Source organism: Mustela nigripes, chromosome X (genome assembly GCF_022355385.1).
Source record: "Mustela nigripes isolate SB6536 chromosome X, MUSNIG.SB6536, whole genome shotgun sequence".
Lineage (NCBI taxonomy): Eukaryota > Metazoa > Chordata > Mammalia > Carnivora > Mustelidae > Mustela > Mustela nigripes.
The window spans coordinates 57,417,888-57,443,004 of NC_081575.1; the positions used below are offsets into that span (position 1 = coordinate 57,417,888).

The 25,117-nt window shown below is 32.5% G+C and overlaps 1 protein-coding gene across 2 annotated transcripts in view; it reads left to right on the top strand.

Annotated features, from left to right (window-relative positions):
- The window catches only part of RPS6KA6 (ribosomal protein S6 kinase A6), a 136,460-nt gene that overhangs the window by 76,825 nt on the left and 34,518 nt on the right, over positions 1–25,117 (top strand). The window contains exons 6-16 of one of the 2 annotated variants that reach the window (XM_059385145.1): positions 6,741–6,847; positions 7,156–7,193; positions 14,252–14,394; positions 17,232–17,302; positions 17,538–17,626; positions 18,408–18,466; positions 21,050–21,152; positions 22,018–22,148; positions 22,959–23,081; positions 23,762–23,851; positions 24,873–25,031. In XM_059385145.1, the coding sequence (XP_059241128.1) occupies positions 6,741–6,847; positions 7,156–7,193; positions 14,252–14,394; positions 17,232–17,302; positions 17,538–17,626; positions 18,408–18,466; positions 21,050–21,152; positions 22,018–22,148; positions 22,959–23,081; positions 23,762–23,851; positions 24,873–25,031 (1,113 nt within the window). The remainder of the gene's footprint in view (positions 1–6,740; positions 6,848–7,155; positions 7,194–14,251; positions 14,395–17,231; positions 17,303–17,537; positions 17,627–18,407; positions 18,467–21,049; positions 21,153–22,017; positions 22,149–22,958; positions 23,082–23,761; positions 23,852–24,872; positions 25,032–25,117) is intronic. The other variant, XM_059385146.1, reaches the window with a different exon arrangement.

Below are 25,117 nucleotides of genomic sequence, written 5' to 3' on the forward strand. Positions count from 1 at the left end.
CTAGGAAGTGTGTAAACCTGGCGATTCACAGACCTGTACCCCTGGGGATAAAAATATATTTTTATAAAAAATTAAAAAAAAAAAACAGAGGCTCTAACTGCTAAGATAAATGGGGCAGAAGAGAGAATTAGTGATATAGAAGACCAAATGATGGCGAATAAAGAAGCTGAGAAAAAGAGATAACAACTACTGGACCATGAGGGAAGAATTCAAGAGATGAGTGATACCATAAGAAGAAACAATATTAGAATAATTGGATCCCAGATATAGAAGAAGAAGAGATGGGGCAGAAGGTATATTGGAGCAAATTATAGCAGGAATTTTGTTAATTTGGCAAAAGGAACAAGCATCAAAATCCAGGAAGCACAAAGAATCCCCATCAAAATAAATAAAAATAGGTCAACACCCCATCATCTAATAGTAAAACTTAAAAGTTTCAGAGACAAAGAGAAAATCCTGACAGCAGCAAGAGGTCTGTAACGTACAACAGTAGAAATATTAGGTTGGCAGCAGAACTACCCACAGAGACCTGGAAGGCCAGAAAGGACTGTCATGGTATATTCAGAGTACTAAACAAGAAAAATATGCAGAAAAAATAGTATATCCAGCTGGGCTGTCACTGAAAATAGTAGGAGAGATTAAAAAGCTTCCAGGACAAACAAAAACTAAAAGAATTTGTAAACACCAAACCAGCCGTATAGGAAATATTGAAAGAGGTCCTCGAAGCAAAGAGAGAGCCTAAAAGAAACAGACCAGAAAGGAACAGAGACAATATACAGTAACAGTCACCTTACAGGCAATACAATCACACTAAATTCATATCTTTCAGTAGTTACCATGAATGTAAATGGACTAAATGCCTCAGTGAAAAGTCACAGCATTAAAAAAAAAAAAAAGATCCATTGATATGCTGTCTGCAAGAAAAACTCATTTTAGACCCAAAGTCACCTCCAGATTTAAAGTTAGGGGGTGGAAAACAATTTACCATGCTAATGGACGTCATAAGAAAGCTGGGGTGGCAGTCCTTGTAACTGTCAAATTAGATTTTAAGCCAAAGACTATAATAAGAGATGGGGAAGGATGCTATACCATACTTAAAGGGTCTGTCCAACAAGCAGATCTAACAATTTTAAATATCTGTTCCCCTAACATGCAAGCAGACAATTTTATAAACCAATTAATAACAAAATCAAAGAAACACGTTGAAAATAATACAATAATAGTAGGGGACTGTAACACCCCCCTCACTGAAATGTACAGATCATCTAAACAAAAGATACACAAGGAAATAAAGGCTTTAAATGGCACACTGGACCAGATGGACATCACAGATATATTCAGAACTTTCCATCCCAAAACAACAAAATACACATTCTAATCTAGTGCATATGGAACATTCTCCAGAACTGATCACATCCTGGGTCACAAATCAGGTCTCAACCAGTACCAAAAGATTGGGATCATTCCCTACTTATTTTCAGATCACCACAGTTTGAAACTAGAACTCAACCATAAGAGGAAAGTTGGAAAGAACTCAAATACATGGAGACTAAAGAGCATCCTACTAAAGAATGAATGGGTCAACCAAGAAATTAAATAAGTTTCAAAAAAATAATGGAAACAAATTAAAATGGAAACACAACTGTTCCAAATCTTTGGGACTCAGCGAAGGCAGTCCTGAGAGGTAAGTATATAGCAATACAAACCTTTCTCAAGAAACAAGAATGATCTCAGATACACAACCTAACCCTACATCTCAAGGAGCTGGAGAAGAACAAAGAAAGCCTAAACCCAGCAGAAGAAGAGAAATAATAAAGATCAGAGCAGAAATCAATGCACTAGAAACCAAAAGAACAGTAGAACAAATCAACAGAACTAGGAGCTGCATCTCTGAAAGAATGAGTAAGATTGATAAACCCCTGGTCAGACTTATGAGAAAGAAAAGTGAAAGGACCCAAATTAATGAAATCATGAATGAAAGAGGAGAGATCACAACCAACAGCAAGGAAACACAGACAATTATAAGAAAACATGATTAATTATATGACAACAATTTAGGCAATCTGAAAAGTATAGAACATTCATGAAAGAAATTGAGGAAGACAAAAAGAAATGGAAAAAATATTCCATGCTCATGGATTGGAAGAACAAATACTGTGAAAATATGTATGCTACCTATAGCAGTCTCCACGTTTAATGCAATCCCTATCAAAATACCATCAATTTTTTTCAAAGAAGTGGAAACAGATAATCCTAAAATTTATATGGAACCAAAAAAGACCCTGAATAACCAGAGGAATGTTGAAAAAGAAAACCAAAGTTAGCGGCATCACAATTCCAGACTTCAAGCTCTATTACAAAGCTATAATCATCAAGACAGTATGGTACCAGCACAAAAACAGACACATAGATCATTGGATCAGAATAGAGAGCTCACTAGATTAGCTTAGAGTCAACTAATCTTCGACAAAGCAGGAAAATAATGTCCAGTGGAAAAAGACCATCTCTTCAGCAAATGGTGTTGGGAGAATTGGACAGCCACATGCAGAAGAATGAAACTGGACCATTTCCTTACACCACACACAAAATGGACTCAAAATTGATGAAAGACCTCAGTGTGAGACAGGAATCTACCAACATCCTAGAGGAAAACACAGGCAGCAACCTCTTTGACCTCAGCCGCATCAACTTCTTCCTAGAAACATTGCCAAAGGCAAGGGAAGCAAGGGCAAAAATGAACTATTGGGACTTCATCAAAAGCTTTTGCACAGCAAAGGAAACAGTCAACAAAACCAAAATACAACTGAAAGAATGGGAGAAGATATTTGCAAATGACATATCAGATAAAGGGCTAGTATCCAAAATCTAGAAAGAACTTATCAAACTCAATGCCTAAAGAACAAATAATCTGATTAAGAAATGTGCAGCGGACATGATCAGACATTTCCGCAAAGAAAACATCCAGATGGCCAACAGACACATGAAAAAATGCTCCACATCACCCAACATCAGGGAAATATAAATCAAAACCACAATGAACTACCACCTCACACCAGTCAGAATGGCTAAAATTAACAAGTCAGGAAACAACAGATGCTGGTGAGGATGTACAGAAAGGGGAAATCTCCTACCTGTTGGTGGTAGTGCAAGCTGGTGCAGCCACTCTGGAAGACAGCATGAAGGTTCCTCAAAAAGTTAAAAATAGAGCTACCCTATGACCCAGCAATCACACTTCTGGGTATTTACCCTAAAGATACAAATGTAGTGATCTGAAGGGACATCTGCACCTAAATTTTTATAGCAGCAATGTCCACAATAGCCAAACTATGGAAAGAAACTAGATGTCCATCAACAGATGAATGGGTAAAGAAGATGTAGTGTGTGTGTGTGTGTGTGTGTGTACAATGGAATACTATGCAGCCACCAAAAGAAATGAAATCTTGCCATTTGCAATGCTGTGGATGGAACTAGAGGGTATTATGCTGAGCAAAATAAGTCAATCATAGAAAGACAATTATCATATGATCTCCCTGATATGAGAAATTTGAGAAAAAAGATAGAGGATCATAGGGGAAGGGAGGGGAAAAAATGAAACAAGATGAAGCCAGAGAGGAAGACAAACAATGGAAGAGACTCTTCATCTCAGGAAAGAAACTGAGGGTTGCTGGAGGGGGCACTGGGAAGGATGGGGTGGCTGAATGATACACTTTGGAGAGGGTATGTGCTATGATGAGTGCTGCGAATTGTGTTAAGACTGATGAGTCACAGACCTGTACCCCCAAAACAAATAATACATTCTATGTTAATAAAAAATTGGTTTTTCCAATAAAGTCCCCAATAGGAATTTTTGTTTGTTTGAATGTGACAGAATAATTGTACCAGCTTATCTAGAAAAGTAAACAAATAAAAAAAAAAACTAATACATTTTGAGAATAACACCCTTTTCTTACCCTACCTCTTGTTTAAAACTTGTAAAACTGCTGCTATAAGCCGAACATTATAATATCAACACAGGATTAGACACACATTGTAAATCCTCCAAATATTCACGTATATATGACTTACTATATGTTATTATGATAAAGGATGAAGCGCAAGTTAATGTCAAAGAGATTGATTGTTCAGTCAATGGTATATGATACATTGGTTAGATATTTCAGAAAAAGATCATTTAAAATTTTCATCTCTACCATACAAAGATACATTTTACTTAAGAGTTAAATCTGGAAAACAGTTGTCCTAATAGAACATGCAGCCAAATGTGTTGTTGACCACTTAATGGAGGTTTCTCCTTAATCGTTAAAATAATGAAGGAAAATCATACAGAAAGGATACATAAATTTGACAGCATAAAATTAATAATTCCTGAATGTCAAAAACAAGCACAGAATGGTGAAAATATTTACAAGTAATGTGATGGAGAACTGACATTTTTAAAATTTGAGGTACTTGTACTGATTAAGAAAAAAACACAGTAAGTAAATAATGGAAAATAAGCAAAAACATTACTGAGAATTCACTTACAAAATAGAAAGGCCTAAAGGACATGGAAAATGTTTTAGTCTAGATAACAAAATTTAATTTAAAATGATTGGTGGTTGTGTAAGACTCATGAGTTACAGACCTGTACCCCTGAAACAAATAATACATTATATGTTAATTTAAAAAAATAAACAATTGGTGGCCTTCTTCTGTATCAAATTTTTAAAAAATTTTTGAAGAGTGCTATTGTGGATTTGGTAAGACAAATGCTTTCATAAATTGCTGATGGGAGTAGAGATTATTGTAAAATTTTTGGAAAATAGTTTTATTCTATATGTCAAAATCTTGAACTGTTTATTTTCAGAGACCCAGTATTTCCTGTTTCATTTCTTAAAAATCCTTTTTGTGGAAATAATCATAAATATAAATAACACATATGCATATTACAGAATTATTTAAAATAATGAAAAACTGAAAGTAATCCAAATGAACACTTAGGTAAATTAGTATATTAGTATTGTGCAGCTACTGAATACTGTGAATAAATTTTAAAGATATGGCAGAATGCTTATGTTACAATATTAAGTGGGGGAAAAAGGAAGCCACTGAAATAATATATACACTGTGATCTTAAATATGCTAAAATACACATGCATTCATACATACATAAATTATTTGAAGACCAGACAACAAAAGACTAGCAATGCTTACCTTACCAGGTGCTAGTGTTTAGATGCTGTTCTTTCATGGGTTCATTGGTGATAGGATGATTAGTAAATAGGAACACATTAATAGTAGTGAAACAAAATAAGCTGAAACATAACATATGGTGGAAGTGGCTTCTGTGGAAGAGGTAGTTCTTAAAGCTAAGTATTCCTGAATTCAAATTGTAGGCCTGCTTCTTATAAGCTATATTATTCTAGCTATTCTGATTCTGAGTCACTTTCTCTAGAAGTAAGGTAGTGATAATATATATACCTCAGAGTGTGTTTGAAAGGTTGTAGTAACATAATAACTGTAAAGTTACTGGCACATAATTTCTACTTAGTGAGTTTCTTATTTGTGTCTATTACGAGGCTTTTCACAGAGACAGCTTCATAACAAAATAATATGCTTGCCATAAAACTGTAACCTGGGACACCAGGTGGCTCAGTCAGTTAAGCCTCTGCCTTTGGCTCAGGTCATAATCCCAGGGTCCTGGGATCAAGTCCCGCATCGGACTCCTTGTTCGGCAGGGAGCCTGCTTCTCTCTCCAGCTCTGCCTGCCACTCTGCCTGCTTGTGTGTGTGCTCTGTCTGTCTGTCTCTCTCTCTCTTTGACAAATAAATAAATAAATAAATAAATAAATAAATAAAATCCTTAAAAAACACTATAACCTGGGCAAAGCTGCTTCTTCAGAGTTAGAAAGATTTTTGTTTAGGATTTATGTGTTAGGTTTAAATGAAAATTTTGATTAGTCTTTCTGAGAAGTTAAATAAGTAACAAATATTTTTATTTTTAATAAGGTATCAAGTGAAAATTATGTTTTTATAACTTTACCATTATAATATTCAAATGAACTCCCTGAAATTTAGATAATGTATGATCTTTGTTTTTCTATAGCTTATTTAAAAAAGCAGGTAGAGTTTCAAAATTTATCTTTAACTGCTCATTCTCTGCTCTGCAAGTTTACTAGTAACCAGAGTCTGTATTATGTAATTGAAGGGCCATAATTCTAAATGGGAAAGTCAGTTATAAGGTTTAATCATATTTCATTCAAATTTTGAGCTTTCCTAATAATTCACATATTTTTATAGTGAAAATAATCAATTTCTAGACAAGTTATTTGTTTTGCCCATCAGAAGCCTTTGATAAGTCCTAAAAATTATATCCAATGGAAAAAAAATACATCTAATGGTTGAGTAGTGCCTAATTTTCTGTGTAAATTTAACACTCACTTATGAATGAATATAGACATAAACCTATAATAAGTATACCTCATGGTTACACACATAGTTTTTTATAGTTTACAATGCTTTTTTTCACATAAGCTATTTTGACTCTTCAGTGTAGAAGATATGTAAATTCCATAAAATGTTTTAGGAAAATTTACATTAAAATAGTTAATATTGAAGGAATGGATTCTTAAAGAGTTTCGTTTCATCTATCTACTTCTTTTTTTACCTACCTAGTTTTGTCTGTTTACTGGGTTTTTAATGACATAAATTTTAAAAGTCAATATTGAAACAAGGATCAAATGTTAAATTATTGTATTCTAGGTTCTGTTTACAGAGGAAGATGTGAAATTCTACCTTGCAGAACTGGCCCTTGCTTTGGATCATCTGCACCAATTAGGAATTGTATATAGAGACCTGAAGCCAGAAAAGTAAAGCTATATTCTCCTTATGAATCCCTGTTACCAGTACTTCTGTAACTACTTTTTTCTCCATTAAGTCTTTTATTTAAAAAGTATATGAAAATATGAGCTATACAGTTTTATGAAACTTACTTGTGAAAAGTAATCTATATGTCATACTCATTGATTTTATTTTCCCATTGATTTTAAATTAATCATTTACATGTTTTCAAATATATCAAATAAATATTATTTTAAAGTATATGATGACTTTTGTGTAAATGCTTTATATAAAAATATTTTATTCCATCTTCTTGTATATGAATTTTGATTTACAGCATTCTGCTTGATGAAATAGGACATATCAAGTTAACAGGTATGCAAATTTCCTTATTTTACCCTAAGCCCATTTGATATTTCTCTATAATATATATTTGTCTAAGCCTGTTTTCTTTTTTCCTTGACTTGTATTTTATTCATCTCTTTAGTGAACTAGAATTCATATAAAAGATAAGTAAGATAACTCTCAATATGTTCTAATTGTAATGCCAAAAAATTATATACCAGAGAGTTACTATCCTGATTAACAAATGACATTTGGCTTTCTAGATAAACATACATCATCTTAGTTTAGTCCAGACTGAAAGATTTATCCTAAGTAGTTATCACATTTGAAATATAGTGAACTATAAACTTTTAAACCAAGTGTTTCGGAATCAGAGGTTCATTTTTTTATTTGTGAAAATGTTTTATTTTTCTTTATTTTGAATATTGTTGGTTTACTATAACACAAGGTTCTAATCCTCATAGGATTCTTAAGTGTAAAATATCTTTATTATACCATTTTTAAAAACTTATTTTAAAATAATTATAGACTCACAATAAGTTGCAAAAATAGTACTGAGAGGTCTTGTCTACCCATCACCCAGCTTTCCCCAATGGTGACATCTTATAAACTATAGTGTATTATCAAACCCCAGAAATTGATATGTATAGTACAACTCACTGGACCATATACTTGGATTTCACTAGTTTTGCATGCATTTTTTTTGTTTGTGTATAATTCTGTGACTTTTTATCACATGTACAGATTTGAATATCACCACCACAAATCAATATACAAAACTGTTTCACAACTACAAAAGAACTCTGTTGTGCTACCCAGTTACAGTCTCTTGTGCTGCCCATTTTTTACAATCATGCCCTCTCCCACCTCCCCTAACTCCTGGCAAAGACTAATCTATTCTACATCTCTAGTTTTGTTATGTTGAGAATATGATATAAATAGAACCATACAGTACCCATCCTAGGCATTTGTCCTAGAGAAATTAAAACTTATGTCCACATAGAAACCTATACATGAATTTTCATAGCAGCTCTATTTATAATAGCCCAAGACTGGAAATGTCCCAAATGTCCTTCAAAGAATGCATGGATAAACAAACTGATACAATCATACAATGGAATACTGCCCAGCAGTAAAAAGGACAGAATTCTTGATATATGCAGCAACTTGGATGGATTCAAGGGCATTATGCTGAGTGAGCCAATCTCAAAAGGTTTCTTATGTTATAAATAGATAGTAAAATCTTTATTTAATTATCAGAATGTTAAAATGAAGATGTGGTCTTTACAGAGAATTTTGGACCAGTACACATTAAAGGTAAGTTGCTTTAAATTCCTAAGTATACTACTTCAATGTAAAAATAAAGTATAAAGTTGTTAACTTGAAAGCTCAGGCAAATGTGACAAAGTTCAAATAAAGTTTAGTAAATCTTTTTGAGTCACAGCTTGCTTCTCTTTTTCATATATAAAGGAAGCAACATAGGTTTAAAGGGATTATAAAAGGATAAGGAAAGAAAAAATAATAGGAAGAGAGAACAGTAGAATTTTAAGATTTTATATATTGTATAATTTTTATCTTACAGCAATCAAGTTTCAGTTGCAAAGCTAATTAGAATTTAATTCTTTTCATTTGTAAAAATAAATTATACCTGTTTTGTCAGGGGTTAAGGAAGGGAGGTGGGGAAAAAGTAGAGTAAATCCTACCTATATTATTTTCTACAGTAAGATTAATTGGGTGAATAATGATGTCAAATTGCTTTATATTTAGTCTTATATTGTAAATTCTGCTTTTATAGCTTTTGGACTAAAACTAGCTGAGGAGGAAGGATTAATTAGAATAAATGTAAACTTAAAAGCAAAGGACAGATGCTTATAACAGGAAGAAAATGTGATACATACATATATATAAATATATATATATATATATATAAACACACACATACATACATATATATAAACAATCTATTTTCCTTAAAATGATGTAAATATTTCTTTAAAGAAACTATACAATAGTAAATATTAGTAATTTACACTGTTTTATAATTATAGCCTAATTCAAAGTTGTGTAATGAGTAATAAACGTATGGATTTAATCTCAAACCATTCCTGTAATGTCAGTTAAAGTGTGACTATTCACGGCAAATATTCTAATACTTTACTTTTTTTTCCATTATTCCCTTTAATTTATTTTCTTTTTATCCTTTCTTCCTTTCATTCTCTTTCTTTTCTTTTTCTTCCTTTTCTTCCCTTTCTTCCTTCCTTTCTTCCTTCCTCCCTTCTCCTCTCCCTGTTTTCCTCTTGTCCTTCCAATCTTCTTCCTTCCATTTTGAATACTATAGTCAAAAGTACCAGTCTGATTGCTGTTTGTTATTGATACCTATGGGCTATAGTGATTTAGGAATGTGTCATCTAGTCAGGGTCTTCCCCAACGTTGTTTCTTCTTAGGCTTAGGAGGAAGAATAAGGAGGTTTTCCTTAATCATAGGAGAGGGGAATATCTTTCTTTTTACCTGTCCACTTTAAAAATCCTCTAGATAAAAAGTATGGATGCAATGTTTAACAGGTTACTCTAGAATGGCAGCAGACTATACAAATGTTTCTTGGTATGACTATAGTTTGAGCGTAATTGACCTCATACTGAGAATATGATTGTATAGCAGAAGATCAACAGAATGAGAGTGAATACCCCCAAAATATCTGCATTAAGTGTCAATATATTATTTTTATTCCTTTTGTGTCTTTTTTTTTTTTTTTCCCGTAACAGCCCACCTCATAGTCTAAGTTTATTTCAACTATCTGTGGTTGCTATAAAGTGTTTTTGGAGTGACATAATTCAGGGTAATTTCTATAAAGAGAAGGGAGAAAAAATATACATTGTCAGAAATTTATATCACACAGTACTTGAGCTGGATATTTAAGAGAGAATGTATGCCTAAAATAATTTTAATAATTTTTATGGTTATCTGCAAATTAATCACTGAGATTACTTTTACCCATAGTAAATACTCATGAAATCATTGTTTTCTAGGCATGCTTTTAAAATTTGAAGTCTCAGGGTCATTTCAGGTTACAAGGATACCTGTCCCTCCCCACTCCCGAAAAAAAAAAAGCCTTTATATAGCTGATTTCTGTATTTTGTTTTCAGATTAGTGGCTTGGAAAAATCTCTGATTAACTTATATCTTATTTAATCTTATAGCTAATTCTTACTGTAAATTTTTGTCAATTGATTGCTGAGCAAATTCTAGTGTTAAATGTCAGTTTTGTCAGAGAAAGTACAGCAGAGGACCTCTTTGGAGTGGTATAAATCTCTGAAAGGTAATGGAGGATAAGAAAATTCTCTTCCTTTTCTCCTCCTCTCTGGAATGGCCAAAGAAGCCAGTGTTCTTCTCTACAAGGTATGTTGTTTTATTCAGCTAAAATGACCTTGAAGGCTAAATTTTATTACATCTAATCTTTGACATGGAATGTGCAAGAGTTTAAAAGTCTCAAAATGGAGAGAAATAAAGTAGAAGTATATTGAAAAGATTTTTTAAATTGTGGAAAAATCACAATGCATTCGAGTTATTATACAAGGGTAAGTGATTTTTAAATGAAAATATTGAGCATGGTTAGAAAATTAATTTTGAGAGACCCTAAAATTAATATTGATATTTTAAGAGATCCATATAGGACTTATGGCTTTATTTTCATTTATAGAATTAAGGTATAATTTACATCGAGTAAAACTCATTCTTTGGGTCTTTGTGGTGATGGAATTTTTCTTTATCTTAACTATATCCTTGTTATATTGTGGTTATGATCTTGTAATATAGTTTTGTAAGATGTTACCATGGGGGAAACTGGGTAAAGGGTAAATGAGATCTCTTGTAGTATTTCACATAACTGCATGTGAATTTGTAGTTGTCTCAAAATATAAGATTTAATTTTAAAAAATCACTTTTTCATCTATAGTTCTGCAAACTTTGACGAATACATTTAGTTTTATTCCCATCACCAACATAAAGATATAAAACAATTCTATCATCTTCTACAATTTCCCCATTATAAGTTAATCCTCCTTTTTACCCTAGACAAATATCAATCTAATTTCTGTCCCTAAGGTTTTGCCTTTTCCATGATGTTATATAAATAGAGGCATACAGTAAATAGCCTTTTGAGTCTGGCTTCCTTTACTTAATATAGTGCATTTGAGATTAATCTATATTGTGTGTATCAATTTATTTTTTATTGCTGAATAGTGTTCCATTTTATCATGATGCCATGGTTTGTCTAATCCCCAATTAAGGGGCATTTGGCTTGTTTCCAGTTTTTGGCAGTGATGAATAAAATCACTGTAAATATTCATGTGCAGATTTTATGTGAACATAAATTTCTATTTCACTTGAGTAAATACTGAAGGAGTGGAATTGCTTGATCGTATGGTAAGTGTATTTTTAACTTAGTGAGAAACCTCTAGAGTGTCATCCAAGTGGTCGCACCATTTTACATACCCAGCAGTAACATGTGAGTGCTCTAGTTACTCTGCATTCCTGTCATTACTTGGTATTGTCAGTATTTTTATTTTAGCTATACAAATAGGCATGTAGTAGGATTCATTGGGGTTTTAATTTGAATTCCCCTAATAGTTAATGACAGTGAGCATCTCTTTGTGTATTTATTTCTTTGGAGAAGTCTCTGTTCAGATCTTTTGCCCATTTAAAAAATATGGATTGTTTGTTTTCTTACTACTGAATTTTGAGGGTTTTTTTTTTTGCGTTTTTAAAATATATTGAGTACAAGAGCCTTACCAGATATGCAGCTTGCAAATATTTTCTCCAGTCTGTAGCTTCTTTTTTTTTTCTTTTCTGAACAGTATCTTTTGAAGAGTTGTGATTCTGATAAAGTCCAGTAATCAACTTTTTTTCTTTTATGAATTATGGTTTTGATGTTGTATCTCAGAAACCCATGCCTAATGCAAGATCACAAAGATTTCCTCCTTTTATTCTTTTGGAAGTTTTAGTTTTAGGTTTTCCATTTAGTTCTATGATTCATTTTTAGTTAATGTTTCTTTATGTTATGAGGATGTTTTTGTGTATTAATATCCTGTTGTTCTGGCACCAAAGAAAAGAACTTAACTTTCTTTATGGAATTGCTTTTACACCTTTATCAGAAATCAGCTTACAATATATAGGCAGTTTTAATGCAGCATGTGGGATCTTAAAAAAAAAAATCACTCCACTATGAATAATTACATAATGAAAAGCACATTTTTCCTTAATGGGAAAAATGGGGCTAGTGGTTTAATACTCAAATATATAACCAGACAAAAGAAATATAGGAAATTAATAAAAATGAAAGCATTCTTTTACACATTCTAAGTGTTTAGGAATATATAAATTCTAAAATAAGTAGGAACCTTACTTTGGAAAAAAATCTGGAAATTTGCTTGTAGAATTGTTGTCAGAAGGGTTACAGTTTGTTGGTTCTTGTGAAATAGTAGAAGATAGATTATCTGGAATCGGGAGGAAGGTTGTATCACTACAGGTGGACAGGAGTGGCTCATAATACACATGGTGAGCTGAAATAGCTGACCGATGTGTGGGGTATGTGCTTGCTTCAGCTAGGTACAGTTTGTAGTGTTTCACCTAGTACTCTCTTGTAGACAAAATTGTGCATAAGCCACACATAAGCCAACCCCATTTGAAATTCACATTATGCTCAAATTGTTCCCTAATGTATCAATCACATTGGAACATATTTTACATTTTCTTTTAATTTAATATTTTTTCAGTGCTCCAAAATTTATTGTTTATGTGCCACACCCAGTGCTCCATGCAATATGTGCCCTCCTTAATACCAAAACAAGCACTAGAGTAGAACTGTATGTGTTAGTCTATTCTTGGACACTGTCCTTTTGCATTGATATACATCAATATGTATGTCAATATATAGTGTCATACATGTGACATATATGTGTCTAGCCTTTCTCCAATGCCACAATTTCTTGATTACTGTAGCTTTATATTAAGTATTGAAGGTGAGGTAGTGTAAGTCATTCATTGTTTTTTTTCCTCCAATATTACTTTGGGTATTGTATTTCCTACAATATTTTTATGTAAATTTTAAGTTTAGCTTTTTGATTTTTACAAAAGAAATCTTGCTGGGATTTTTATTAAAGTTTCATTGACTCTAAAAACAGTTTCATTGACTCTGTAGATTTTTTTTTAAGATTTTATTTATTTGACAGACAGAGATCACAAGTAGGCAGAGAGGCAGGCAGAGAGAGAGGAAGGGAAGCAGGCTCCCCGCTGAGCAAAGAGTCTAACACAGAACTCGATCCCAGGACCCTGAGATCATGACCTGAGCTGAAGGCAGAGGCTTAATCCACTGAGCCACCCAGGCAACCCTGTATATCAGTTTTTAGGAAAACTGGTACTTTAACAGCACTGAATCTTCCAAACCATGCATACGATGTGTCTCTGCGTTTATTTAGATCTGCTTTGATTTCTTTCAGCAGTGTTTCTAGTTTTCAGCATACAGGTCTTACATATACTTTGTATATTTATACCTGTGGATTTTATGTGGGGGATTTTGGTGGTATTATAAATGGTACCTTTTGAATTTCAGCCTCCAATTTTTCATTGATAGCACATAGGAATAAGATTGATTTTCATATATTAGTACCTTTAGCTCTTGAAAGCCTTAAACAAAAATGGAAGCTCACCAAAGCCAAAGCATAAGTTGCTTTTTTAGTGTTTTAAAAAGTATAAGTTACTCTCTCCTTCTTGTCTTAGCCTGATTTAAAACTTAGATCACTATGACAGCTTTGATTTAATTATTGACCTCTCAAAGTTGCTGAATGATATTCTAGTATAGACATGAAAACATGTATTTTGATGATGAAATTTAACTGAGCAATCTTTAAATGCTCTGAAAGAGTATATTGTGAAATACAGGCTGCATTCCATTGTCTCACAGGAGAGGTTTCTGAAAAGTAATTATAGGCTATCCATGAATTGTTTTAAGGCCTAACACAATTTTATTTCTTTTGGTATTTTCTATTTTCTGAATATCTTCAGATACATTTTCGTGTCATATTGTTATTATAGATTTTGGGCTCAGCAAGGAATCAGTAGATCAAGAAAAGAAGGCTTACTCATTTTGTGGTACAGTGGAGTATATGGCTCCTGAAATAGTAAATCGGAGAGGACATTCCCAGAGTGCTGATTGGTGGTCATATGGTGTACTTATGGTAAGTAGTGTTTGTTTTTTTAAATTATGCCAATATAAAAGTAATATTATTTAGAATTTTAATTTAAATTTTGGAATGTCTAGGTGAGAACAGAGTTTTGACAGTTCATGATTACTAAAAAATTTGTGACTGGTTAGCTCTTACACAGTAAGAATTAAGGTTTTTGTATTCTGGTTTCTTTTAAAGTTCCTAGATGAAAAAAAGGTAAATGGTACCATTCTTTTATAAGCTATTCAAATTTAAAATTTAGAAAAAGGCTTTCCAGATTTTAGGTTTCAGAATACTATGTTTAATTGTCACATGATTTTTAATTAGGTATCACAGAATTTAGCACTTTGCCATAAACTGTCTTATTGTCGAATTGTTTCATGTATGTACCTGGAGAGCAATCCTGTTTCCTACTACTTTTCATCTTCCATGGTACCTAGCATAGTGGGCATACACACTGATTAATCTGATATAAATTAAGGATAGAATTTGCAGTATTAAGTAGGGTGATAAATGAATGGCTATTGAATCAATTTGCTTGTGTAAGTCATCTTTCTGATAATCCATTTTGCCTATTTACTACTGAATAACATACTATATGACACATTAATGTATTAGTAACTATTACAAACCCGGCATTTGGAGAGGGTAGTGGGGTAGGGATAAGCTGGAAGTGCAATATTTGACATTTTTCATGACCTAAGAAGGCATACGGTCTGGTTGGGGAAACTGGATCAGCTCAGTCAACTGATAGTATACCTTAGGAATTCAGGAAAGAAATCACATACATTCATTTAGGAGACGTGGAGGAGGTGAAACTTAAATCCTGAAGCATGTATAAAATTTAAATAGCTCCAAGTCAGGAAGTATAGTGTTGTGAGAATATTAGCAAAGAACTGGAGAACCAATTAGAATATTAGAATAGTAGTGGAGAGTGAGGGTGAAGGTGCAGGAAATGAGACAATAAGCCTGTAAACATATATACATGTGATTCTCTGGAGTAGTAGGAAAGTTTTGTAGATTCTTTAAAAAGATGGTAATTAGAGCAAAAATTTATTTCAGGAAGGAAGAAGGAAGTGCCTGATCTTAATACCTGATTTGATGTCACAGATGAAAGCAGAAGGAAAGGGTCAAAGATAAAGATATTTTTAAAATTTATGAACTTTAGGGAATTGAAAGAATGGAAGTTCAGTAGAAAAGAGATAGTTGGGGGGCGCTTGGGTGGCTCATTGGGTTAAGCCGCTGCCTTCGGCTCAGGTCATGATCTCAGGGTCCTGGGATCGAGTCCTGCATCGGGCTCTCTGCTCAGCGGGGAGCCTGCATCCCTCTCTCTCACTCTCTGCCTGCCTCTCTGCCTACTTGTGATCTCTCTCTGTCAAATAAATAAATAAAATCTTTTTTAAAAAAGAGAGAGATAGTTGGGAAGGAGAGCTGGTTTTGGAAGTGGAGAAATGATTTATTTATAAAATATTACATAGGTTACTGTAGGTTTGTGGCTAACCCCTTGGTGATAATAAATTAGGAGAGGGAAGTGAAGAGAGGATCAAAATCATCTGGAGACTTTAAAAAAAAAAGGCACACTACTCAGTCAGCCAACATACAGTTTAATTTAGGGGGGGAAGTGTGATTCCAGTATAATGTCCTTCTTCCTTTTGTCCTTGCCATTACCACCTCTACTCCTCCAGTCCCCAGTAGAGAACCATACCTTTAGGTTTGGACACAAGGGACTGGAACTTGAGAACTGTGATCCCTATATACTATCATCTCTTTTTTCTTTTTTCCCTTTCTGTGGCTCCTACCTCTATTTCTTCTGTTTCCAGTTGAGAAACATTACTACAGATTTGGGAGGGATGACTGGGGCTTGAGAGAGATTGAGGCTAGAACAGATTTGAAAGTCATCAGTGTATAGGAAAGAGTGGAATGGGTAAGCTAACTAAGGTTAAGAATTCAGATAAATGAGCAGAGGACTGAAGCAAAAGCCATTGCTGAATCCAAGTTCAAGACTTAAATGTTAGAGATATATGTTGGCTTACTGAACATAATAATTAAAAATGAATGAAACAAAAGATTTAAATATTAGAGATATAAAAAGTTTTCTCTTTAGTGAACTGTAATCTTAATTTTTAGATCTAGTCTTTTTTATGCCATTATTAAATGTTCTAATTATTTACATCACAATTAAATCTCTTAGAGAAATTGTTTTTATGCCATGTACAATGATCTCAAAAATTCCTTTTTAAGATACTGGTGTGTGTAGCTTCTTGTTCTTTTTTTTAATTTCTTTTTGGGGGTTGGGGAGCAGAGAGGAGAATAAGAATGACTAAATCTTTTTTTCTTTTTATTTCACTAATGACTAGTGATGTTGAACATCTTTTTCATGAGATTATTGGCCTTTTGTAGAAATTCTTTGAGTTTTTATTTAAATTCGTTAGATAATATACATTGTAATATTAGTTTCTGTTGTACAAAGCATGTATCAATTTGAAATGGCTCAATGATAATTTTTTCCCATTCATTGTTAAATGTTTGCTCTAAATATATTTTAAAAGAAGATGCTATGTATCTATTTTCAGATTGCATTGGTTTTGGGACCTTAGCCAGATTAGATAAGACTGGAAAAAATTGGTTGGTTTCATTTACTACAGGTCACCTGTCAGTTGGGCTATGTGTAGTGGGGTACCAGAAGTGTAGGCCCTTAATGGACTTAGTTTTCTGGTCCTTTATTGACCTATCATGTAGCTCCTACATGATTTGATAATTATGTATTATCTGTCTCATTTTTTTCCTAAATAATTTTATTATATATTCTAAGTTCTGCTAAATTATGTGTTACTTTCTATTTGTTTTAGTTTGAAATGCTTACTGGTACTCTGCCATTTCAAGGTAAAGACAGAAATGAGACCATGAACATGATATTAAAGTAAGTGTGAACATTATTTGTTTTCTTTTGGGAAAAATTCCTTGCTTTCAGTTTTGAGATACTTGTTTTCAGTTGACACAAAAGAACATTTTTTCACACTCTCTTGTTTTGTTCTCCTACCATAAAAGGGATACTGTCTGTCATTGTTAAAGAATTCTTTTAAATTCTTTTTAAGATCTGTCAATTTAAAATATGGCTAGATTTAAGTGAAATTTTCTAAAATCTTCTTTTTCAGAGCAAAACTTGGGATGCCTCAATTTCTTAGTGCTGAGGCACAAAGTCTTCTAAGGATGTTATTCAAAAGGAATCCAGCAAATAGATTGGGTATTCTTCATTGCCTTAGCTTTTATAACAATACATTGCATGCTTTGGGAGGATAATTGTAACTTTGTTTTCTGGCTAAGTTTATTTACTATTGCTATATATTTATACCTAGAAGTTTGCATTTCATATGTACATGGATCCAGTAAACTCTATTGTGTCTATAATTTAAAAATGGAGTGGTCTAGTTATTCAGAACTTTTGTTTAATATCTATCATTATATATATCATGTGGATTACCTCTTGTAAAATAATTCACAGAATTATCCCTTATATAAGTAATCCTGTTACATATTTGAATGTAATTATTTTGTCCCTTCCAGTACTCTTCAAGGTAAATATGTCCCTAGTCTCTCATTATTTGGCTACTTACTGGTAACCTTTCCCTGGATCTGGATATGATCGTATTGTTTTATTTATGTACTTGTGTTAAAATTTCAATGTGACTTTATTCTGTTGCACTTTTTAATTTGGCCTTGAGATACAAGATTGTAACTTGAATTATAAAGGAAAAAATAAACCTCAATTTTAGTTATATGTTAAATGTTACTTTGATTTAACTTGCAAGGCATTTCAGTATTTCATGATACTTTATGTGCTTCAGTGTGAACATCAGCTGTATTTTATCATTAAATAAAAAACACAATAAAATATCAGATAAATCACAAAATGTTCACTGCAAGGAATCTATGAAATGTACATAGTCTTAAACAGATAATAGCAGAGAAGCCAGGTAGAAGGCTTAAAAAATTATATCAGTAAAAAATTATTTCTTCTTTTATAGGTTCAGAAGGAGTTGAGGAAATTAAAAGACATCTTTTTTTTGCAAATGTTGACTGGAATGTAAGTTCAGTAGAAACTTTGTTACTGAGTGACTTTAATATAAACTAACACTGAAGAATAAAATGGTTATATTTGGACTTTGTTGATAAACTTAATGTAGTTTTTGGGGGGGGTATGAGATTTTTACTTAGATGTCATTTTATGTAGATGTCATGGCAATTACTTTGAACCAGTAAATGTGTGTATGATATTTAGTAAATTTTTGTTACTCATATGTTTTACCTACTGAGTATGATTACTATTCTCCCCTATTCTCAGTTGGGGAATGTGAAGGAGGGAGAGAAAGGGGTAAGGGGGTAAATGATAAGGCAAATTCTTGAAGAAAATGAATTCTAATTTATTTCTCTTCTTCCTTCACATTCCCCAACTGAGAATAGGGAAGAATAACCACACTTAATTGGTAAAAAGCTTCTGTACAGCAAAGGAAACAATCAACAAAACTAAAAGGCAACCTACGGGAATGGGGGAAGATATTTACAGATGACATATCTGATAAAGGGTTAGTATCCAAAATATATAAAGAACTTATAAAATTCAACACCCAAAATTGAATAATCCAATTAAAAACTGGGCAGAAGACATGAATAGACATTCTTCCAAAGACATACAGATGACCAGCAGATAATGAAAAGATGTTCACTGTCACTTGTCATCAGGGAAATACAGAACTACAATGAGATATCACTTTTTATCAGTCAGACTAGCTAAAATTAACAACACAGGAAACAACAGGTGTTGGCAAGGATGCAGACAAAGGGGAACCCTCTTATACTGCTAGTGGGAATGCAAACTGTTGTAGCCACTCTGAAAACAGTATGGAGGTTCATCAAAAAGTTAAAAATAAAACTATCATATGACCCAGCAGTTGCAGTATTAGGTGTTTACCCAAAAATATTGATTCAACGGGATACATGCACCCTGATCTCTATAACAACATTATCAAGGATAGCCAAATTACAGAAACAGCCCAAATGTCCATCAACTGAGAAGAAGTGATATATAGATAGATAGGTATCTATATATATATATGCACATCTATCTATCTATCTATCTATCTATCATCTATCTATATTAGAATATTACTCAGCCATCAAAAAGAATGAAATCTTGCCATTTGCAATTACAAAAACGGAACTACAGTGTATTATGCTAAGTGAAAAAAGCCAGTCAGAGAAAGACAATTATATGGTATCACTTATATGTGGAATTTAAGAGACAACACAAATAAACATAGGGGAAAAGAAAGAGAGGCAAACTAAGAGACAGACTCTTAAATATAGAAAACAAATTGAGAGTTGCTGGAGGGGAGGGGTTGGGTGGGAAATGGGTTAAACAGCTGATGGGAATTAAGGAGGGCACTTGTTATAATGAGCATCAGGTGTCATGTAAGTGATGCCTCACCAAATTCTATACCTAAAACTAGTATTGCACTGTATGTTAACTAGCTGGAATTTAAACTAAACGTTGGAAAAAATGATTTTTATAATTGTACAACTGCATAACATAACCCATTAGTATTAATACCTTGAAAGGCCACTCAGTAGACATGCTACGTGGGAGTCTGCCCTGTGTCATATGTGTGTGCCTCCCTTTCCTGGTGTCCTTGTATCCCCTTGTCATTTTTTTCCTAATCTTGTCTACTCTTCCTTTCTCCTCAACTAGACAACTGCAAATTCCTTTTTTCCACCAGTCAGTTTATGTTCATTGTTCTTAATTTAAATAACAAAAGAATTGATTGTTTATATATTTCAATAAATGAAAATCAGAGTAATTATTAATTTCCCCCCACTTTGGGACTGTAACCTTTTAAGAAAGCAGATTTTCGAAAGAGGGTAATATATTTTCATATATTTTAATATGTTTTAAAAGTCTTTCAAAAACTTGTTTTAGAAAGTTAAATTGTTAGACAAGATTATATTTTTAGATTATATAATAAGAGCCCTAAACAGTATATTTAAGACATATTTTTATGTAACAACAAAATATTTTAGGTGAAATATATACTTCTTAAAGATAATCTAGGGGCACCTGGGTGGCTCAGTGGGTTAAGCCTCTGCCTTCTGCTCAGGTCATGATCTCAAGGTCCTGGAATCGAGCCACGCATCAGGGTCTCTGCTCAGCAGGGAGCCTGCTTCCCCCTCTCTTTCTCTGCCTGCCTCTCTGCCTACTTGTGATCCCTCTCTGTCTGTCAAATGGATAAATAAAATCTTAAAAAATAGATAATCTATTAGTTTTAAATTCTTGAATGTTATTGTTATTTCTGTATGGTCACATTGTGATACATTGTACATGGTTATTTTACCAGTGAGAATTCAAGTTAGTTTTTGATATCCAAAATTGAGCATCATTCCTTGTGACTGCAACTTTTGGCATCATTGTTGTGTTTCCTGGTCTCATTTGACTATGTACATTCTCTCTCAAATTTTTGGAATTTGGTTAACAGGTATCTGAAGCCTGTCAAAATTTTATTTATTAAATTGTGAGTCTTATGTTAAGGACTGTGAAACTTATGTTCTTTCCCTTAGAAAATACAATAATTTTAAAATGTTAATATGATTTTGTGTAATCCTGCTTTTTGTCTAGAAATTATATAGAAGAGAAGTTCAACCTCCTTTCAAACCTGCTTCTGGAAAACCAGATGATACCTTTTGTTTTGATCCTGAATTTACTGCAAAAACACCTAAAGGTAATGTATGTTTATATGTAACATTAAAGCTGTCATTCAATTAGATTGTTAAAAATAAACTAGCTTCTTAGGTGAAAACTAAATGAATTTTAAGTTTGCAGAGGGTTGGTTTGTCCTGTATGAAAGTGTGGATCTTATCTACAGCATTGCTTTGACATCTTTCAGAGAATTTAAATAGGAAGTATTTATCAGGGAAGCAAGGGCTAGAGGAAAGGGAAAAATTTTTTCATTCTTTTTTTAAAAAAAATATTTATTTATTTATTTGAGAGAGAGAGAGAATGAGAGCGAGCACAAGCAGGTAGAAGAACAGAGGGAGAGGGAAAAGCAGACTCCCTGCTGAGCGGGCAGTCAGACACAGGGCTCCATCCTAGGACCCTGGGAACATGACCCGAGCTGAAGGCAGATGCTTAACCAACTGAGCCACTCAGGTGCTCCAAGTTTTTTCATTCTTGTTTTTAAAGTCCTTTGACATGCTAATGATTTACAGGCTAATGATTTATAAGGAAGTAAAATGAGATATATCACTGACTCTTACAATTTATAATTTAATGAGGTCTACTTATAATAGCATCTATTTCATATATTAATTCAACAAATATTGAATATCAACAAATATTGAAGGTACTAAGCAGTGAAGATGCAGCAGTGAACAGAACAAGCAAAAATTACAATCTTGTATGCTATCTAGCTTGTATACTAGCTAGCATGGGGAGATAGATCGTCTTCAGTAAATCAAACACATGATATACTATGTCTGTTGGAAACATTTAATGGTTTCTTTTATAAATATAAATAAAGAAATGCTAATAGTTCATATCACAGAATTCTATGTAGTTCTAATTAAATTTAATTATTTGGACATTAGATTCTCCTGGTTTGCCAGCTAGTGCTAATGCTCATCAACTCTTCAAAGGATTCAGCTTTGTTGCAACTTCTATTGCGGAAGAATATAAAGTCACTCCTGTCACAAGTGCAAACGTGTTACCAGTTGTTCAGGTAAATTCCACTTAATCAGATTATTTGGTGTAGGGATAACTATTTCTTTCAGTTATTGCTAATGGATTTACAATAATTTTAAGTGATTTAAAAAATTTATTTATTTTTATTATGTTTAGTTAGCCAGCATATAGAACATCATTAAGTTTTTGTTGTAGTGTTCAACGATTCATTAGTTGCATATAATACCCAGTGCTCATCCCCCAAAAGTGTTCAACATCACTAGCCATCAAGGAAATACAAATCAAAACCACAATGATACCACCTTACAGCAGTTAGAACGGCCAAAATTAAGAAGATAGGAGGCAACAAGTATTGACAAGGTTGTGGAGAAAGGGGAACCCTTTTACACTGTTGGTGGGAATACAAGCTGGTACAGACACTCTGGAAAACAGTAATGAGGTTCCTCAAGACGTTAAAACTTTTAGGTGATTTTTAACTTCTTAATTTATCTCTGTGTATAATATGATTTAAAGATGTCTCCTCCGTATGTTTTGGGAAAAAGCAGATATTATTAATTTTTTAAATTGTATTTTTTATTGTATTTTTAAAATTGTATTTATATATCTCTTCTGGCAAGAAAAAAATAATGGCAGTTTCTAAACTAGTTGTTTTATTGTTTTGGCTTTGGGGATCTCAAAAACCTAAAATTTAAGATCAGCAATGAACCTTCTTAACCCATTTATAAATACTGATAAAACTTCTCTATAGTGATTTTTTTTTAAATTTCAAATTATTGAATATTTAGGAGAGAAGATAAAAACCTGAAAATATTTCATTCACTTTAATATTTTACTTTAAAAAAACCAGATAAATGGAAATGCTGCACAATTTGGTGAAGTATATGAATTAAAAGAAGATATAGGTGTTGGCTCCTATTCTGTTTGCAAGCGATGCATTCATACAGCTACCAACATGGAATTTGCAGTGAAGGTATTATCTCTGAGCCTATCCTGTTTGTTTAAAAATATATATAAATTTTATAAGTTTATAAATATATATAATTTATAAGTTACTATATATGTCATATATATAAAATTACAGGGTAACTGACACATTTTTCAGTGGAGCAAGTAGAGATAGCAAAGATAAGATTATAGGGGATTTTTTTTTTCCAGCTTTTAAATTCAAGTTAGTTAACATATATGGTAAAATTAGTTTCAGGTGTAGAATTTAGAGATTCATCACTTACATATAATACCCAATACACATCATAGATGGGGGAAGAGTCTTAACACTTAATATTTTCATTTGAATTTCTTTATAAGACTATTTTGGAGGAATGGTATATTTCATGAATGTCTTGTTTTAAATAGTTTTATTGTTATATGTTAAGATTGCGCAATTGTGACAATTACTGTTACATTTTGATCGCATTATCTGTTGGTATAGTTTCAGTTAAGTGGGATATAATGTTAAGGAAATGTTCTGGGTTTTTATTGTTAAGTTTCAGTTATAGGAAAATTATAAATGTTAAAATAATGTAAAACTAGCATCACTCTCGAGTTTTCAGTGTTTACTTAAAATATAACCAAATTGAAAATATTTCATTCATTTTTAGACAAAGCAAATAATATGGTTTTCTCTGAGATTTTTCTTGATTTATTTCTTAGATCATTGACAAAAGTAAGAGAGATCCCTCAGAAGAAATTGAAATTTTGATGCGCTATGGACAACACCCCAACGTCATTACTTTAAAGGATGTAGGTATTCAAAATCTATGTATCAGCTAAGCTAATGAAGTTCTGACTTGACACTTTATTTCCTTTTTGAAACTTTTCATGTTTATGGTATATTCTAATTTTAGGCCACAGAAATCTCAAAAATCTTAAATTAGCCGCTTTAGTTCTTTTTCTTTTTTTTCCTTGTGATTCTGTACTCCTATACCACATCAAAAAGGAACCACGATGATTGGTAAATGACAGTGTCCTGATGGTTTGAATCTATTCTGACTGGTCAACTAATCAACATCATAACCAGCACCATTTATTATTCTGTAGTACTATAAGTGTAGAAGATATAGGAAATTTGTAATCTGCCGAATTCTCAAATAGTTTACTTTCTTGATTATATAGAAAATGGCTATAACATTATGGATTGTTCGTTGAGTGAGATAGTATTATGCATTTTGATTTGTAATCTTTAAGCAGTATTTTGTTTTATATATATATGCACACATTTACACACACACAGACACACATACATACACACACATCTGTGTACACTAACACCTCACATGCCCTGAATTGAAGGGTACACATATTTTTCTTAATTTATTCTCCTTAATATAGTATTTTTGAAATCAACAAATATTTAAGATACCATATCAGATAATGGACTGTGAGGGCAATATTTAAAAACAATATATTTACTGCCAGAAGGAAGCTTATTATTAATAGGAAAAAGAAGTGGCTATAATATAATAAAAAATGAGATAGGTGCTATTTGAGAGACACAGAGTTCTGTCGTTCCAACTTATACCATTTGTGAAGTATAATGTACAACTTCAAAAGTTAATACAATCATATGTTTAACATGGTCTCGAAACTGTGTAGGAGGTTGTTTAGCCATTTTAATCTTCAGTGTAGCCTGTACTATATTAACAGTAAGGGGTTAATGTCCTTTTTAAATAATAGAGGTTCACTAGAAAAGGAAAGTAAATATAATTTCAAAATTTCAGAATTATAATTATAAATAATAATATTTAAAAAATTTTTTTTTTAGGTTTATGATGATGGTAGATATGTTTACCTTGTTACGGATTTGATGAAAGGAGGAGAACTACTTGACCGTATTCTCAAAAAAAAATGTTTCTCAGAACGGGAAGCTAGTGATGTACTGATTGTAATAACTAAGACAGTTGACTATCTTCATTGTCAAGGAGTAAGTTGTAGTTATATTCTCCCCTTCAATTTTGAGACTTCTGTATCTTCATAAAATTATATTTAGGAGACGCAACCCAAAATGAA